Source organism: Mytilus edulis, chromosome 3 (assembly GCF_963676685.1).
Source record: "Mytilus edulis chromosome 3, xbMytEdul2.2, whole genome shotgun sequence".
Taxonomy (NCBI): Eukaryota; Metazoa; Mollusca; class Bivalvia; order Mytilida; family Mytilidae; genus Mytilus; species Mytilus edulis.
Window position 1 is genome coordinate 53,193,852 of NC_092346.1, and position 21,123 is coordinate 53,214,974.

The 21,123-nt window shown below is 32.1% G+C and overlaps 1 protein-coding gene and 1 pseudogene across 1 annotated transcript; one reads left to right on the forward strand and one right to left on the reverse strand.

Annotated features, from left to right (window-relative positions):
- Positions 1-659: 659 nt before the first annotated feature.
- On the forward strand, positions 660-2,912 carry LOC139515315 (toll-like receptor 4; annotated as a pseudogene).
- A 4,740-nt stretch (positions 2,913-7,652) lies between these two features.
- Positions 7,653-21,098, reverse strand: LOC139516823 (putative serine protease K12H4.7). Its single transcript, XM_071307153.1, has 10 exons — positions 20,765-21,098; positions 17,198-17,379; positions 16,006-16,142; positions 15,188-15,283; positions 14,416-14,551; positions 13,758-13,872; positions 11,827-12,028; positions 11,061-11,151; positions 10,127-10,338; positions 7,653-8,041 (listed from the first exon to the last, which is right to left on the reverse strand). Exons 1-10 carry the CDS (start codon positions 20,984-20,986, stop codon positions 7,932-7,934), a joined length of 1,503 nt encoding a protein of 500 aa, XP_071163254.1. The 5' UTR covers positions 20,987-21,098; the 3' UTR covers positions 7,653-7,931.
- Positions 21,099-21,123: the final 25 nt, after the last annotated feature.

Consider the following 21,123-nt stretch of genomic DNA (forward strand, 5'->3'; position numbering starts at 1 on the left):
TAAAACAATGTTGACTGTTGTATCACTTTTTTGAAATTTTTACCTATTATGAGTGTCGTTTTGTTCACACATCGTAACAATATAATGGAATTTCATGTGACTGGCATACATGTGAGAGGTTTAACTAGCTATACAACCCAAATTTATCCACCATTTTCTACATAAGAAACTGCATATACCAAGTCTGAAATATGTCAGTTGTTATGCATTCGTCTGATGTGTTTGAGTTTTGATTTTGCCATTTGTGACGGGACTTTCTGTTTTGAATTTCCGCGGAGTACAGTATTTTAGTGATTTCACTTTTTATTGAACCCACTGTTAAACGCATTGCTTTTAGTAATATTCTTAATCAAAATGAGTATTGTACGAGCACGTAAGACCTCACACAGGCATGAACTGGAAAGTAATCCACAATCTTTTTTTTATGGTTTTATGTACATAAAGGAGCGAAGATATGTTGCACTGCATCCTTTGTTACTATTTATCGACTTTGAAAGTTTTCATATTTATATGTTAAATAGTTACGAATTCAATTTCAACATTTGAACAAAACTATCAAATGATAAAAAGACAGGATATGTGTCTGTCAAAATTGTAATTTTTTAAACAAATTAAGCACATTAATTTCCTCTTTGTGATGAATGAATATGACGTAGAAACAGGAAGTACCGCCCGACTGACTTGATTACTAGGATATAATTTTCAGTTTCGAAAACGTCCTTCAATCCATCTAACATGTCTAAATCATTCAGTACATGAAAAGTAAGTTAACCTTTTCTTAAATACAATTATAATAAATGAATAAAGTACCAGATGCTTTATAAAATTGAGATTGCAACGGCTATCTATAATAGATTACTGTTTTCTTCGTCCATTCGTTTTTGTTTTTATTTTTTGTTTTAAATAGAGAAAACGAAAAATTCAAATGTTTCGATTTTCATTTTTTATATCATAATACAATACAAAACCTAGTCTCGTTTTGATTGTTATTGCGAATATGGAAAATATAAGTTGTTTTCTTGTATTGTTGCAAATGAAATGTTTGTGTTTAAATAAATATTATAGAAAAAGTTTTATATTTTACAGGTCCCTTAACCAACAAAGGACAATGATGGTGACTGCAATTGTTAATTTTCTATTTGTGTTAATTTGCCTTGGTGCAAATATGGATATCGATTTAAAGTTATCCTCCGTGTGTATTTTCAATACTCAGTGTCAGTGCTTTAATGCGACAGGAACATCCCAATTACATGTCGACTGTGCAAACGGTAAACTTATGGAAATTCCTGACGTTCCACGAAATGTTTACACTTTAAACCTACAACATAACTGTATAAAGGAAATAGAGGACAACGTATTTCAAAATCTAACAAATCTATCCTTATTGGATTTATCATATAATAAGATTAATCTTTTGAAATTACACTCTTTTAAGGGATTGGGGAAACTCAAAGTATTAAACTTAAATGACAACCCAATAGCTTATACAATGTTTCCAAACGGTGCTTTTATCCCGTAAATCTCTCTAAAACATCTTTGCATTAAAAGTACAACTAAAAGGGTTAGTAAACGGACAAAAGTGATCTCGGATAAAACAATGTCAGACTTGAAGACATTGGAGAAATTGGAATTAGACGTTCCTATACAATCCGCCACACACATTATATTTGGAGACGGATATAAATATTTAAAGCATCTTAGTTCTCTAAATATCGGCAGATGTTATTATCCAGTATACATTGATGCAAAAACTTTTCAGTTTCTTCCACGTTTGACAAACATTTCTTTTGACAATCAGTGTAAGATGTTTATCATCTTGGGTGGACACCAAAGTCTACAAAGTATAAGACAGCTTTACGTGCACAGTCTAGTCCTGGAGTTGGTACAAGATTTACTGCATTTTATTAGTCTCACAAACGAACTGAAACTGACGCCATTAGAAACTTTGTCATTTGAAAACACCTTTTCATGTAGTTTTGAATATTATCCATGGAATCCGATTAGTTTAAATTTAAAGAACTCGTCTCTAAAGTATCTGAGAATGACCGACAATAGACTTGGTGAAAGCTTTCCACCGTCTAAACTTTATGCACCTCCTCCAAGTTTACAAGAACTGAATCTTTCCAGTAATAAACTCGAGAAGTTTGCGTTAGATTTAGTGAATATTCGAAATCTTAGTCTACAAAATAATTATTTAGGAAGATTTCTTAGTACTCGCAGTTATAAAATGTCAAGTAAATATAGCAGGCTTGAGATTATAGATTTGTCGATGAATGGTATTGAAAAACTAGCATTTATATTATTCAAGGGACAGCCAAATTTAAAATATATCAATCTGAATGACAACAAGCTGCAAAAGGTTACTTTTGATGTTTCGCAATTCGAAAAGTCTTCAGTATTTGGATTTATCAAGCAACAATTTTACGACATTAGACGGGAAAGCTATGGCAATGTTCGATGGCCTGTCTAAAAATACCCATTTCACAGTTAATTTACAAAAAAATGCATTGCGATGTACCTGCAACACACTACCGTTTTTAAAGTGGATTTCCAAAACAAAAGTTGATTTGCTGCTTAACGAAAAGTGTAATTTAGAAGATGGGACCGGTTTTAGTTTCTACCCCATAAACTCACTAATACAGCAAGTACAGAAGGGGTGTACGGCATATACGACCTTAGTCATAGCGTTGTCTGTAGGTTTGGCAGTCATGCTGACCGTTATTGTTTTGGCTTTAGTGTATAAATACAGATGAAAACTTCGATACATGTTTTATCTTGCCAAAAGTTAACTCTATGGTTACAAGGGTTCCACAGACGACGGTGAATACACTTCCGATGCTTTTATTTCGTACTGTGATGATGATAAAGCATTTGTATTAAAAGATTGCATTGCAAACTTAGAAACTGAAGGGAATGCTAAATTATGCGTGCACCAACGTGATTTCTTACATGGCCAAGAGATAACAGTCAATATTACAAACGCTATTCATGACAGCAGAAAGACGGTTTGCATTATAACAAGAAAGTTTTTTGAGTCGCACTACTGTATGTTTGAATTCAACATGGCCCGTATGGAAAACATTTATTCTCGAGATGGAAGGAATATCATTTTCCTAGTATTCCTGGAGCAAATTCAACCAAGAGAAATGCCACTTATGATGCTCGAACTTATAGAGAAACAATCGTACATCGAATATCCAAATGACGTAGAAGGAAATATTGTGTTCTGGGACAAAATTCAAGAAGCTATTCATTCATGACATAACTATTAAAGGTTATTTCTGGTCCCCTCTTTTCTACCTGTCGGACCCAAGTAAAACGGGTTGTGTAAGTTGAATTAATTATGCAATCAATTTAGGTATTTCATACATATCTCGACAAAGAGATTTCCTCGCCTATAACATATTATGAGTCTCAAATTAAGGATCCTAATGATTTTCGAGAAAGAAAAACTCTAGAAGCATAATCCTTGTATAGCATTGGCTGGTTAGCTTTATTTAAGTCTTTTTTTTCTTCTTTTTGGTAGTTTACACGGCACAGTGTATTGATGAGAACTTTCTTTGAATCCTCATATGATCCGCTCTTAAGCTTTGCATTTTTTTAATTTGAACAGGAGCATAGCTCTAGACTAAGAACGGTAAGTGACTCACTGCCAAATTTCAAACTGTGTCTGCGAGTAATGGTTCTTAGCATTGTATATAATTTTTATCAAATTTGGATCAGGAAGCTGAAAAAGGTTAGAGTGCGAAAACGAAATAGGTACAGACGGATGGTAGGTTAAGAGTGTCACTTTATGTCAAACTCATAAATCGAAGATAAACTGACTAAAATGGCTAAAAATTAAAAAGACAAACAGACAAACAATAGTACACATGACACAACATATAAAACTGAAGAATAAGCAACACGAACCCTGCAAAACACTGGGGGTGATATCAGATGCTCCGAAAGGGTAAGCAGATCCTGTGACGCCCGTTGTGTTGCTCGTGTTGTAACAAATCCGGTAAACAGTCTAATTCGGTAGGTCACATTCGTGAAAAGGGCAGGTGATTGTAGTTACTACGTAAAGAATCCGATATCATAAGTGAAACGGTCATCACATAACGGTCAACCAACTCGTGATGGCGTCCGTAAAATTTACGAAGGGATGATTTCAACTTCACCATTTGGAACTCTTGGTTGAAAAGCTTCCATGTGAGCAGCAACCTTCTATCAAGAAAATCATGATGGGAAGCTTTGCAATTTTTTAAGTTGAACAGGAGCATAACTCTAGAACGGTAAGTGACTCACTGCCAAAATTCAAATTCTGTCTGCGAGTAATGGTTCTTAGCACCGTATATAGTGTCTTCAAATTTTAATCAGGAAGCTTAAAAGTAAGAGTGCGAAACGAAATAGGTACAGACGGATGGTAGGTCAAGAGTATCATTTTATGTCCAAATTAACTACGACTGGGTCATACAAATCAGAAGTATAAATTGACAAACAATGAGCTGTGCAAATATTATTCGTATTAATCTTTCTGTCTTAATTTAAAAGGTTATTGTAATTGTGTTGTTTTACATATGAAATAAGATTCAATCCTTCTATCTTACATCTGCTCTGTGTATATTTTGACGGCATAATAGTTAAAGAGAGGCGAAGGGACATTCAAACTCACAACGCCATTCCTTAAAAGAAAAAGATAAACAAACAACAGTGCAAAAAACACAACATTATTTAAAAGAATTTATATATTGATGTACACAATATATAAAATCGACCCATGCCGGAATTAAGGACAACATCAAAAATTTAATGTAGGATAACAAAAAAATGAATTCACATAGTTTTTTCACTGACCCAACCTCCTCTCAACTTAATTTCAAGTGGCAAAAACTGATTGACCCATATGGATATATATTCTATGTTATCAGAGTATACGTTTTGTGATCATGGGACCTGGTTTTTTTTCTAAACAGTGTATGTTAGTTCTGTATATTGACTTTGACATCACTATTTAAATAAATATTGGAAAAGGTTATGTGTATTGTTGGTATGCATAAAAGAAGTCACTTTTAAATTATAATTTTATAAACACTACAGTCAGCAAGGATTCTGAATTTTTCATCCGCCCACTATTGGCAGGGATAAATAGTGGGTATGTGGTTTTTGCTTTGCTCAAATAAATATATAGCAGTTCATTGTTTCATATATAATAGCTTTTAACTAAATAGTTGTCCTTAGAAATGTTTCGTGATGACAGGGCAGTGCATCTGTGCTAACTGAGGAGAGAGGGAAATGCACAATACTAAATGAATGTCATGATCATTGTGATATGATCTTTGTAATTTCTATTCAATGTATGTTGTCTAGTGTTGACCTCTGTCATATGTTTCTACTACCTCAAAAACTTTATATAACTTTCAAGTTTTCCAATACTTTCGACAAAAAATGACTTTCCGAATGATATGATGGCTTTATTTTTAAAACGTACAAACATGTTAGGGCCGAACTTAAATCCGTATTTTTCAATTTGTAAATCAATGAAAGATCAATAAAATTTGCAGCGACCCAGCGGTTGTAAATAAACTCAACATAGATACCAGGATTTAAATTTTGTATTTATGCCAGACTCGCGTTTCGTCTACAAAAGACTCACCAGTGACGCTAAAATCCAAATAAATTAAAAAGGCCAAATAAAGTACAAAGTTGAAGAGTATTGAGGATCAAATTCCTAAAATGTTTGCCAAATACAACTAAGGTAATCTATTCCTGAGGTATAAAACCCTAGTATTTCAAAAATTCTAAAGTTTTGTAAACAGTTAATTTATAAATATGACCATATCAATGATAATTCAAGTCAGCACAGAAGTTTTGACTACTGGGCTGGTGATACCCTAGGGTTGTAATAAATAGTTGTCAAAGGTGCCAGAATTATAATTTAATACGCCAGACGCGCGTTTCGTCTATGTAAGACTCATCAGTGACGCTCATATAAAAATATTTATAAAGCCAAACAAGTACAAAGTATAAATATCAGAGTAAATAGATCTTGTTATGCTGACAAGTTTTGCAGTTTATATTTAAGACTTTTACCTGAGCACCTGGGCAAAATTGGAAAAATTTGTTTCAGGTCCAATTACTCAAAGGTAGTTGACAGTTTTTTTCTGATTTTTTCAGGAACTATTGATCTAATAGTGCTAATCATTTTTGCAATTAACTCTTTTACATTTGTTTTCATGATAACAGCCACTTATGGCCTAAAAAAACTATTTCTTGAGCAATAACACAAAAACTGTCAACAGATTTTTCTCCAATTTTCTGGGAGGAATCATCTTGTCATACTGATCATTTTTGCAATTAACACTTTATACCTAGCTCCTATGTATAATTGAAATTATACAATCAAAACTTCAGGGGGCAATAGCAGATTAAGTATGATTGCAATCAAGAAAACTTTCCACCAAAGACAATGATGTGAACAAATACAAGTCATCATACAACCTTCAACTAAAACAAAACCAATCTATACATGAAGTTATGTTTTAGAGGCAAAAAAGCAAAATTTATAAAACTGTTGAGGGCATAAGCATTAAAAGGAGCTTATCCAGATCCATAAAATTGTCTTAGATTACTTTTGTGGGAAATAGTCATATATGTCCAGAGGACACTATGCTCTGCCTACAGTATCATGTTTATGTTCAGAGAACCCTGATATCATGATTATAATTCAAAAAGTTCATTTCATAATGAATGGTTCTCAAGCTTCAATTTGATGTAAAGACATCTTTATGTTTTCCCTACTTTCACCAAATCTTTAGCCCGATAACAGAAAATCAGGCACACAGAAAACATACTGATTCTCATACAAATAAACTCATCATAGATACCAGGATTGAAATTTTATATTTATGCTAGACGAGTTTTTCGTCTACAAAAGACTCATCAGTGACACTCCAACCAAAAAATGTTAAAAAGGTCAAATAAAGTACGAAATTGAAGTGCACTAAGGATCAAAAGTTCCTAAACGTTTTGCCAAATACAGCCATGGTAATCAATTTCTAAGGTAGAAAAGCCTTAGTATTTAAAAAATAAAATGTTTTGTTAACAGTTAATTTTAATTTAATATAATTATGAACATATCAATGATAACTCAAGTCAACACAAAAGTGCTGACTATTAGGCTACAACTGCAGGTGGGCAATATATATAAAGCAGTAAAACTCTTCCCATAGTAGGGCATTGGTTTTTACATATGAAGCCACTTTTGGTTAGAATAGGGATGTTAAATCTAATACTTGTGTAGAGAGAGTGCCAAACTCTCTGCACATTTTCCTTGCAACAACTCTTTTAGGGGTCTGTAGGTAACCTGTTGCAAGGCAAAATTTCAGTCGCTATTCAAGACCCCCTGATTTTCCAGTGGCAGTCCTTATTTCTCCAACTTCTTCTTGGACGTTCGCTATCACAGGACCTAATGATTGCACTTTTTGTTAATTTGTTTTTGTCCTGAACATGCATGCAATATTTGCCACTGGATGTAATGCAATCAGCAATCAATCAAATTCATCATGACATTGTTGTCTCACCTACATCTTTACCATGTCCATTTTGTCAATATCAGACCAAACACAGTATAGTAAAAAGTTATGGCTTGCAAAAAACAATAAGTAATGTTAAGCTTACATAAAAACATTTTAATTAACAAAACAATTGAGAATTATATAAATATAATAATTATAATGTAAAAATAAACATTTCAGGTAGAAATAAAAATTGGCAAGATTTATCAAAATGCATATAATGTATACTATTTAAAATCTTATACTCTTTTCATTAATATCATCTCTTGACTGTGATCCTAGCGGAGAACTGCATTCATTTCTCAAATTCATCTGCTATATATATTGTTAAACCATGTGTATCAAATGTGTTGCATTGTTCCCACTGAGTTGTCATGTGGTTAGCCATTGACCAATCAGGGTATTTATTGTTTTTCTTGACTCAGTTAGTTGTGGTGGATCAGCTGGGGTAGATGGATACATGTTAGCACAGTGGGCCGTACCTATATAATATAAAATGATCATGTCTAAGAGAACAATATAAAACATTTTTTTCTCGGGTTTATAGGTCAAATGTGTAAAGTTTATGTTGAAAGTGTTTGGTATCAAGGTCTTTAATAATACAGGCATCACAAAACTTAACATAAACAATACTCATAAAAATGACATCCATGTTAGATGAAACTTTAAAAAAAAAAAAAAAAAAAAAAGGAATACTTTAAAAACATATTGACCTTCTATCTATAGTTTCTGAGAATATAACCTGTCAATGAACCCATTAAAATTGAGATCCAGATCAAGTGAACCCTTTTAATTTTCATGCTGTTGGTCTTTACATTCTATTTGATGAATGATGCTTTTGGTTTATTTGTAATTTGTTATGTTATTTAAGTCTGAGTTCTACTTAAAATCATTTTGTCTTGGTAATGCCAAGATATATACTAGAGGCTCTAAAGAGCCTGTTTTGCTCACCTTGCTCTATGTGACTATTAAACAAAGGAAGCAGATGGATTCATGACAAAATTGTATTTTGGTGATGGTGATGTGTTTGTACATCTCACTTTACTGAACATCCTTGCTGCTTACAATTATCTCTATCTATAATGAACTTGGCCCAGTAGTTTCAGTGGAAAATGTTAGTAAAAATTTACAAATTTTATAAAAATTGTTGAAAATTGACTATAAAGGACAATAACTCCTTAGGGGGTCAATTGACCATTTCTGTCATGTTGACTTATTTGTAAATCTTACTTTGCTGAACATTATTGCTGTTTATAGTATATCTCTATCTATAATAATATTCAAGATAATAACCAAAATCTGCAAAATTTCCTTAAAATTACTAATTTGGGGGCAGCAACCCAACAACAGGTTGTCTGATTTGTCTGAAAATTTCAGGGCAGATAGATCTTGACCTGATAAACACTTTTACCGCTGTCAGATTTGCACTAAATGCTTTGGTTTTTGAGTTATAAGCCAAAAACTGCATTTTACCCCTATGTTCTATTTTTAGCCATGGCGGCCATCTTGGTTGGTTGGCCGGGTCACGCCACACATTTTTTAAACTAGATATCCCAAAGATGATTGTGGCCAAGTTTGGATTAATTTGGCCTAGTAGTTTCAGAGGAGAAGATTTTTGCAAAAGATTACTAAGATTTACGAAAAAATGGTTAAAAAATAACTATAAAGGTCAATAACTCCTAAAGGGGTCAACTGACCATTTTGGTCATGTTGACTTATTTGTAAATCTTACTTTGCTGAACATTATTGCTGTTTACAGTTTATCTCTATCTATAATAATATTCAAGATAATAGCCAAAAACAGCAAAAATTCCCTAAAATTACAAGTTCAGGGGCAGCAACCCAATAACGGGTTGTCGGATTCATCTGAAAATTTGAGGGCAGATAGATCTTGACCTGATAAACAATTTTACCCCATGTCAGATTTGCTCTAAATGCTTTGGTTTTTGAGTTACAAGCCAAAAACTGCATTTTACCCCTATGTTCTATTTTTAGCCATGGCGGCCATCTTGGTTGGTTGGGCGGGTCACCGGACACAATTTTTAAACTAGATACCCTAATAATGATTATGGCAATGTTTGGTTAAATTTGGCCCAGCAGTTTCAGAGGAGAAGATTTTTATAAAAGTTAACGACGCCGGACGACGGACGACGGACGACGCCGGACGCCAAGTGATGGGAAAAGCTCACTTGGCCCTTCGGGCCAGGTGAGCTAAAAATGATTGAAGGGTGTGACAGCCAGTGAGAGACGATATTGTTAGATATAATTGCTGAACATGACTCAAAAAGGCTATATAAAAAGATTATCAGTTTTTGTAGATGCTTTAAAAAGCCTATGATTTCTTTTAATGCATTCATTTTCAGTTATTTTTCAGGTATTCTACGGGAAAGACTTCACCACAACAGCAAATATTCATGTTACATGTAGATGGAATTTCAAATACATTTACTGAATATCAAACTCTTAATTTATATTTTTTTTCAATTGTAAAACTAGCAAGTTCTGAGTAGATAGATACACCATGGCTTTTGATTCTTTCCAAGAAATGTAAGCAAGAAATAACTTACCGTCAATATAAATAGTAGTGAAGTTTTGATCTGCACTGGTTGTAGTAAAACTAAGAGCATGCCATGGATCTATAGAACCATTAGGGAAGACAATTTTTGTAGGCTTCATGGCATATGCTCCATAATTAGTGTTTGTTCTGTTGATTCCTTTCTGTATTAAATCAGCATTAAATTTGGCTCCAAATATATCAATACATTGCTGTATAGAGAAACTGAAAGTATAAATCAAAATATTTTGTTGCTGCTTTAACCAAGTCCATATGCTTTTGACAAATCTAAATATGAGACATTGGGTTCATTTTAGGCTAAATGTGTCATTGATAAAAGGTATTCCTTTGATTCCATTTTAAGAGTAGTTACATAAATAAGGCCATTAGTTTTCTTGTTTGAATTGTTTTACATTGTTATTTCAGGGTCTTTTATAGGTGACCAAGCGGTATGGCCTTTGCTCATTTTTGAAGGCCGTACAGTGACTTATAGTTGTTAATGTCTGTGTCATTTTAGTCTCTTGTGGAGAGTTGTCTCATTGGCAATCATACCACATCTTCTTTTTTATATTAACATCTAACTTTGTAAAAAAAATATTTCTAACACTTTAGTTTTGTTCATTAACATCTTCCATTAAATGTAGTGTTGTCAAATAAAACTATTTATTGATTTCATACAAATTTATATCAAATCTATCAAAATTGAAAAAAAAGTCCGGTTAACAGGTTAGCGTTTTTGGTATTCGGTATTCGGTCGTTGACAACACTAATTAAATGCCAAAGGCAAAGGGCAGTTCAACATAATTCTTTTGCAACATTTATTTCTTATTTAATTGTATAAACTGGATATGAATATAATGGTTTACTTTTACAAATTGTGACTTTGACGGAAGGTTGTCACATTGGCACTACTAACACAACTTCTTACATCTATGAAAATGCCTTACTTCAAAGGAAAACCGGTAAATGGTTGATCTTTCAAATCTGAAGTCTGATAAAATCCAAACTCTGTACATGTCTGGTACATCCACTGACGTCCTGAAAAGAGGCAAAAGTGAGAATAAATAAATAAAATATTGTAGGACAGGCAGTAATGACATTCACAAATTTCCAATCCCCAACGTTAAACACAATTAGCACATATTGTCTTTGCAATATTAATTGCAGCCAAAATAAATGGAAGGCTATTTTATTTCATTTTCATACTCATTATACAACATGCCAAATATTTATTTTAAAACTAGTTTGAAGTCATTTGTTAAAGTAATTTCAAATACAAAAAATTTTAATATCTAAAAAAAAAATTGTAACTGTATATTTTCTCACCAGAATATAAACAATATGCAATTTAAACACTTGTCCTCAACAGGAGCGTTTCAGGGGTTAATAAAGCATCAAATTGTATTCTAAAATTTTTGGATCAGAATTCTTTTTTCCCTCATATACCCCAAAATTCAATTGCCATACTGGTTGATAAAAGGATAATACATCAAATAGTCATTTCTTAAAGTAGGCCCTGTAAGTAAGTTAAAAGCAGGGCTTTCAGAGAACAAGAAGATGTGAATGAAAAAAAAACTTATGCCAAATATGGTGTGCCAAAGCTTATATGACCTTACTATTGGTAAATTAAAATGTAAAAGATGAGCAAAAAAATCAGTATAAAAAAATTTATAATTTTAAATAGAAAAAGTTATACACATATGTGTTTCTTACCGCCTTCCGCAGCACTGCTGTTCCAATCAGTTTTGGTTAGATCATCTATCATATTTTTGTAAGAAAAATCCATACATTTTTCTGAATATGTAGTCAACATCAAAGTGTTAACAGCTGCATATCTATTAATAGGATCACCACGGCCAACATCTTCCATTATGTTACACAATGTATCAACAGTTATATTGGTCCCAACTGCACCCTGTAAACATAGTAAAATCTTAATATTACAAAGAATATCTACTGTGTTTATTGCTTTTTCTACATACATGACATGTGGATAAAAAACTATGTCCTTATTAAAGCTGCACAGAACAATTTCAAGTTTGAAGAGAAAAAAAAAGTGGCGTTTGAGTGTTCTTTTTTGAATTTACAGTTACAATGGCCATATCAATTGATTAGTGAAAGCACCTATCAACTTGAAATTGATTAGGTTTGGAATTCTGTTTTTAGAAAGAAAAAAAAATCAAAATCTTTAAAAATGTTACCCGAAATGGAGGTTAATTTAACAAGCTATAATGTGCAAATCAATATATATGTAGGACTCAAATCTATGGCGGGTTCCAAATTTATGGCAGATTCCCAATCTATGGCAAATGTGACGTCATGCCATCCCCAATCTATGGCAAATATGACGTCATGCCATCCCCAATCTATGGCAGATTTTTGTTTTCTCCAAATCCATGGCAGATCTTTAAATTGCGTCACAATGGAATAACGCAAAATTACATGGTCGCCGCCACAAACTATTGTGAAGCTCATAGATTTGAACACGATTCCAGATGAAGGTAATATCCTGGACAACAATTTGCAGATGGTTTAAAGGAAGATGTGACCTATTATTCGGAAGAGGGTCCAAATGTGCTGTACCAGCCAAAACCCGCGACGAACAAGCTAGGGCACCACTTTTTCAGTACTGGATTATTAAAAAAGGAGTTATAGTAAATATTTTACTATCTTCAGTTGGAAAAGTTTATTAATTAAGTGATAGATAAAATTAACGGATATCTATTTGATTAAATTTTGTCAACAAATAAAAAAAATGTATTAACGATAAAATAATATTTTTGAAAATTCACAATTTTTTTTTGTTAAGGGACTTACTAGTTGGTCTAAGGAATGGGTTAATTAATTATAAGTACCATGATTACATATATTTTTTTAATTTTTACGGGGCACAACATTTCAAGCCTGAAGTCTGTATTGAGGAATTCCATCATTTACAAAAAAAAATTGGTTAACATCACGATTTGGTTGACCATTATTTCACAAATGTTTATAGACATGTCGTACATTTCCACTGGTTTCACGGAAATCATTGATCATATATGTACTGCATTGTTTTCCATTTGCTCAAAATTTGCCATAGATTTGGAAACAACAAAAATCCGTCATAGATAAGGAAACTGTAAAACTTGCCATAGATTAGGATTGTAAAAAATCTGCCATAGATTTGGGATGGCATGACGTCACATTTACCATAGATTAGAAATCTGCCATAGATTTGGAACCCACCATAGATTTGAGTCCTACATATATATATATATTCAGACAACAAACAGGTTGTTACATTTTGATATGAGTAAAAACTGGAAAGAGTAAATGTTTTTCACTAAACTGCCACCAAATATTTATGGATTATATTTTTGAAAATGACAGAGTAAACACAAGATTAGGACAGTATCAAGATGCTTTAGAACAATGTTATCCCATATTGATATATAATTTTTTTAATGTTGAGGGGTATATACACCCTTTTTTTAGATAAGAAAAAAAGCATCCTGTTTTGCATAAAATTATAAAAAAGATGCCTCACTAAAGTTATTATTTTTTTGCTATTACCTCTATTTCCATAAACACTGCATGGTAATTAAAAGAAAAATATAATGGTAAATAAATTATTATTTTAATTTTTAGGAAGTGAAACAAACCTCAAAAGCCCTGTTATCTTTATTGTACTGTACAACACCTTCAAAGTTACCAGCCAAATTAGAGTAAAAGTTAGCTACATCCTTGGTGTTAGCAATATCAATATCATCACACAACCTACAAAATATCAAACTTCTTCTAAAAAACTGAGAACAAAAGAAACATGTGGAGTCGCACAGGTGTTAAGAAAGTAAATGATATATTTTATCTAACCAAAATAATATGAGATAAAATTGAAAAAAAATTCTGGCCAAATTTGGCTTAAAATGAATAAAGAAATGTGATTTTTTCATTATGGACTACTGTAATGCTGTCAATATAGAAGGACATATTATAGTCCTATAGCTGTATATATCCAGAAAAGATCTGACAGTTGGTTTGTTCAAAAGTATGTTCAATCAGAATCTAGAACAGCATTTGGCAATGAATTCCTTAATGAAGGTTCTTAGCTACATTACCCTTTTCAAGCCTTGCAATCATCTCAAGGCATTTCAAACGAGATTATTTTTTTTAAAGTATGAAAAAGTCAATAAAAAGGGCTGACTATTGCTAACACAACTGCTCACACTTATTTTTTAAGTCAGGTAAGATGAACAAAATTCAAATACTTTGGCTGCATCAGCAAAACATTGACACAATGACATAAAATGAAATACAAACTTGAATAGTTTTTTCAGTTGCTTTCTTCCTGAGTCTGTCTGAAGCAGTTTGCCAACTGTCATGTGTGCTGTTTGAACCATCTTATTACACATTGGACCAGTTGTGTCTAAGGCTTTAGATACTACATCTAAATATTCTGCAAAAACACAAGCTAAATTACATAGATCAATTGATTGAAATCACTGGTACATAGATTGCAATGGTTTTGTATATATTTTAACATTTTTTAAGTCTTTCATTAAGGTATGGTGGTGGGGAAAATCTAGATTTACCATTATTGCATATAGCTGCATAATTTAACCGTAGTTCTTTAGAAAGATATCAATTTTTCTTTAGAAAGATATCAATTTTTCCGTAAAATGTGATTCTGATAATTCTCATAACAATTTCTTTTAAATTGCACTTTAATATGTTTCATCATATCTAGTTAATATTTTCATTTCCATAATCTTATTATGATGGTTTTATTCTATTGTACAAAGACCAGAAAGAAAAAAATTATAAGGCAATATCTCATAATAAACATTTCTGTATTACAAGATAATTTATTAAGTTTGCTCAGGTTGCATTTTTCCTTATTATTTTTAGCTGTTCACTTAACTCTTGGACCTAAATTACAGATGAGAATGGCAATGATTTTACATGTAAAATAGACCATGTAGTAGACTAGACTTTATTTTTTGTAGTATAAAAATTTATTTGTTTTCTTTCCTTAAAAAAATCAATCTTATTTATAAATCCACTTCATATGAAAGTTAAGCTATTTTCTTACCAACAAAATTTAGAACAGCATTTATTGGAGCACTAGTTGCAACTGCACCATTGACTAAATGTGGATATTTTACTCTAAACCAGGCAGACAGGGAACCTGAAATATACAAATATCAATCTATGATCACAATAATTTCTTTATTTGTTTTCACTTTCACTGCACTGGATAGTATCATTTCAATGGGGAAAACTATTCATTGCCAGCTCACATATATAAATGTTTTTCTGTTACAAATCATGATGTATTGTTTTATGTGTACATGTTATGCTGCCCATCAAAGGCCCTTGATTGGAATAATAAATATTCTTATTCTTATTCTTATTATGCATCCTGTTAAAAATCTTGAAAAATTTTACCAGTTTTTTTTTTTTTGTTTTGTTCATTATCTATACAACCATTAATACAGAATTAGTAAAAAATTAAATGAACAAATTGTAATTTCTTATAAGTTATCTCAAAAATTTTTGTGATGGAACCTATGGTTGTCTAAAGTATGTATCGTTTCTGTATTTGACTGAAAATGTATGTTGTAGGCCTAACTTTCCTTTTGTTTCATTCTCATGTTTGTTTGTGTAGTGATTGCATGTTCAGAATTGTACTAATACAACTTGTTAGTTTTTGTGATACCTATTCATCACAACTTTTTCAAAATAACAAAAAATACAAAAACTTTTCCTTTGTTATATTTTTCCTTTTACAAAATTCTACAACATTTTATATACACTATCATGTTATTATGTTACCAGTATAGGATGTCGACTGAAGATTATTTTCCTAAGAATTGCAGAACAAAATAATACAGAATCTGAAGACTTAACCTGGATAAGATCCACCAAATGTAATAAGCTTGTTATGATACAGTTGATATTTATCTCTGGCATATCTTATAAAAAAGGCTAAATCTGCTAAGGCCTGTTCACTGCTGAGGTAATGCAGGTTCTCTACACTTGTATCTCTGAAATAATACACTACTGTTTATTAATCATTTGATATTTATCATTCAAAAAATGTATGTAGAAAACCACTTCAATGATTTTTAAATAATACTTAATATTCAAAATAATCTATTTTATTGTTTAATCTAATCCTATTACAATGAATAATGTTTTAATTAAAGTTACCATTAATAGAAAAATATACAAACAGTTCACTTACATTGTAACATTCAGCAATGAACCGTGAAAATGAGGTCAAGGTCAGACAAAACCTGTGAGACTGACATGTACATCATACAATATTTCCATATACCAAATATAGTTGACCTATTGCAAAAATGATATGTATTAGAAAAAAACAAAAACTTCAAAAACTTAACTTTGACCACTGAACCATGAAAATGAGGTCAAGGTCAGATGACAACTACCAGTTAGACATGTACATCTTAAAATCATTATATATATCAAATATAGTAGACCTATTGCATGTATCACAGTATAAGAAAAACAGACAAAAACACAAAAACTTAATTAAAACCGCTTAATCATGAAAATGAGGTCAAGGTCAGATGACAACTTCCAGTTGGACATGTACATCTTACAGTACTTCCATACAACAAATATACTAGACCTAATGCTGATAGTATCTGAGATATAAACTTGACCACCAAAACTTAACTTTGATCACTGAACATGAAATGAGGTTGAGGTCAAGTGAAAACTGTCTGACAGACATTAGGAACTTGCAAGGTACACACATACTAAATATAGTTATCCTATTACTCTGACTCATAGAGAGAAATTAACATTACAAAAAATCTTTACTATTTTTCAAGTACTGGTCACTGAACCATGAAAATGAAGTCAATGACAATGGACATGTGACAGACAGAAACTTGGTAACATGAGGCATCGATATACAAAGTATGAAGCAGCAAGGTCTTCCACCTTCTTAAATATAAAGCTTTTAAGAAGTTAGCTAAAGCCTCTATCAATGTATGCTATCCCTATGTTGAGCTTTCTACGACAAAAATCATAGGCTCATCAAAAACTGACAATTATATGAGGAACTTACTCAGTAGGATGACTTTTACCATAATATCTGTGCTCTAACTGGAAACACATTGCATTATAAGTTTTGGCATATTCTATCCACATCCCTTCCACCATCCAGACGGGACTTGCTGTACCCTCACCTCCAATCATAATAAAAATTGGACCACCATCTTTGTAAAAGGTATCATTTACAAAATATCTCTGTAAATATCATGAATATTAAAAATTAGCATAAGCATGATAAAGAAAAAGTAAGAGTAAAAGGAGCGCTCGAGAGAGAAAAGTTCTGAAAACAAAATGGATGTCAAACACAAACAATGGTTTGAATAAAATAGTATTTCTTTTAATTATATATTAATATATCATATAATATAGATGTAAATGCAGATTAAAGTTTACCATTTAAATTTTACAACCCTTTCATTTATGGACATTTTTTACCATTGTACATGATGTATTTAATTTAGTGCAGGAAGTGAACTTTTCAACATTACAGATTTCAATTTGGTTTCCATAACATCAGATTCAGACTTGAAGTTCATAATTATAAGCGTTGTAATTTCGTACAGTTAAACAAGAATCATTAACTATAGCTAAATAATTTAACAGTTTAAAAGATATATTTCAGAGTGTACACCAAATCAATGGCTTTCTAAAATTCTGATCAGAATGCATACAGCCAATACAGTGGGTCTCATTGGCATACATGTGATGGACTGTGAAACTCAGATCAGGAGATTTGGAAATTTTGGTCAGGAGATTAGGACTCAGATCAGGAGGTTTTTCATCGACATAAATTTTGTCGTTAATGTAACCGTATGATGTAGAAATTGTGTTTTTTCTTCAATTTTCATCAAATTGTAATATGTTTATAGTACCCTAATTGCCTTTCTATTTGAATAAAAATAAAATATTAAGAATAATCTGTTTCTTGTTTTGTTTTGTTTTCGATAATTGATTGTTCACTGCTTGCAAATAAATCATTATATTTATTTATCTGTATGTCTCCATCTCCTTATCATTGGTAACTGTATAGACAAATAAGAAAGAAATACATGTATGCTATACATGTATATTTGCAACATGATAAATTAATTAGAAAAATAACAAACACTAACAATAGTACTGCATGGTTTTTAAGCATTATGAAAGTCATATTTCTAAAAAAAACTTAAAGACTCACACAGTGTAAAATGTCTTGCTACATGTATCTTTAGCTTAATCAATAAAATCTTAAATACTGACATAAACAATTCTCGATCCCAAGGTTTTCATAGGAACTAAACTCACTAGGATTTTTATTCAGTCTTCTTTTTTTCTACATACAATGGCAGAAGTCCTGAAGGTTTCAAATAGACTTAATATATAAACTTCAATTTAATCCTTGAAAAGAAGTCTAGATTGCTAAAATAATTTATAATTTTATATTTTTTTTATTGTCCCAAAACATTTAAATTCATTTAATTACCATCCTTTTATGATTATTTGATTAAAATATTATTCATTTATAGTCTTTTTACAATTTACATTTTTTAAAAGCAAAATAACTTAAAACAGAATAATTCAAAGGGAAGTAACAAAAATGTATTTCAATTATCAGCTGATTATTTTCAAAACACAAAGTTTTTATTACACAACGGCAGTAAGCCATAGGTAAACATCGTTGATTACCAGTATGATTGACACCCAAGCTGTCAAGTGAAGCCATATAATTATACATCTTCTTTGATTTACAGGTTAAATTTAACACAGGTGTGAATTACACCCGTATGGTAGTAAGAATTTATCAAATATGGCGGCTGAAAAATTTTCATTCATGAAATATTTCATACACAGGAGTTTTTTCTCCTAAACAGGAGGACGGGAGGAGACCCCTGAAAAGGGGATTATTGTACTCCCATTGGGAGGTTCACATGTATGCATTGGGTTCTAAACGTGACCCATGATTGGCTGATTTTTTTAAAGCTCGACCCATAAAAGTTGAATAATTTAGCCTGAAAACAGAAACGAAGCCTAGTGGGACATGTGTAATTACATGCGCTATTATGGCAAAGAGTAGCGGGATACAGGGTTCTCACTAAACAATAAGCGGGATCAGAGATCAAACTGCCCATACTCCCCTCCCCATTGAGACCCCTATACAGGTTGATTATTACTGAACTTTTAAATTGGTACTTCTTGAAAGGTAATAAAAAACAGAAATATATCAGGTTACCACAGTAATTTTAATTTAAATTTCTTCATCTATCAATATAATAATAAAAATTTTCTTATGGTTGGGGCCTGTTATCTAACTCCCACGTGAATAGATATTTTTCGTATCACACCGTACGGAGTGTGATATGAAAAAGTGATATCAAAATTACGTTAATTTGGTTGGCTTATCTCGTAAATTTCCAATATTTTCATTGGCCGTTGATCAGGTCATTATTCACTGGAAAAGGTCATGCCGGGACTACTTTTTTTCTTGACAACTGATTGTTTACTTTCGGTTTTCGCGATTTTCGTCTGCTTTATAGTCTGCATTATCTAATATAAATCTTATCATGGACGAAGAACTAAAGAAAGGAACCCGTGTACGGTTATGTAACGGAGCAAAGGGCATAATAATTGGCACAACTTCCAATTTCAATTTCCCTCTGTATGCGACAGTAAAACTACCGATGGACGTCCGCAAAGCTTCAAATACAATACAGTTATCTCTATTCTAATGCAAAACAAGTTCATAATTAAATTTCAATCACAATTTCAGTGTAAAATCTTCATTAAAGAAAATTCCGCGAAAAGATGTTATCTTCTTTGGTCCCTACACTACGTGACGTCATAGGTATGCTTCTGGTGTCATACATAAACACCGGGTGTTTTCTGGATTCTGAGCCGCTTCAGAGTGTTATAAAATTTGATAAAAAGAAGATTTTAAGGCGCAACAAGTGAGTTATTTGTTAATTATTGTAGAAATAAAGTGTCAATACACTTGTTACAAATTAGATAACAGGCCCCAACCATATATATATATATAAGAGAAAGATCAGTATGCGTTGCAAAGAAAAACAGCCGCAGCAACACAACTTACAACAAATAGTCCACGCTATATGGTTTTTTTTGGAAAAAAAAGTTTGTTTCCAGGTTTTGGTGAAAAAAATAATTTGTTTTGGACCCTGAGTAAAAAAAATTGTTTGTTTCACCCTCAGTTGCCACTATATGTAATGCTAAAATTGAAAGAAAAAAATTGTCTTCGGTTTGTCACTAAAAAAATAGATTGTTCTTCGCCGAAGGCGAAAAAAAAAGTTTGCACAGAAAAAAAAAACCATAGCCCCCCCCCCCCCCCCCCCCCCCAGAAAATCAAATGGTTGCTGCCTAAATGCAAATTTTTTTATATTTAATAAAAAAAAAAGTTTTCTTGTCGCTAATTATAAAAAGCTTCTTGTCGCTTCTTGTCGCTAAAATTATTCTTTTTGACGCTTCTTAATTGTTGCTTCTTGTCGCTTCTTGACGCTTCTTGTCGCTTCTTGTCGCTAATTAGTGAGACCCCAATTTAGACAAGAAGATAAAAATAAAATAATTCAAAATATTCAATAGTACAAACTTGTTCCCAGTATGATGTATCAGCATTATCAAAATGGTCCAATTTTTGTTTCAGCCACATGTCAGGAGGCAATTCTTCTTTCTTTCCATTCCATTTTGGTACTCCAAGCATACCACCTTTTGGTCGCCCTCGAAGAAGTTTAGGAATACCTGCATTTACACTTAAAGAAAGCACAAATGCAAGAAATAAAGTAACCGGTAAAACTTTTGGAACGTCTACCATTTTGAAGGGTCATGTGATGCTTGTCACCTCAAACACATGATTAGTTCTCTAGGTTTATCGTACGATTCGAGCCTGCAACAAGAGAACAGTAAGTCATGTGATGAACGGCGGGAAAATAACACATGGTATTCTACAAA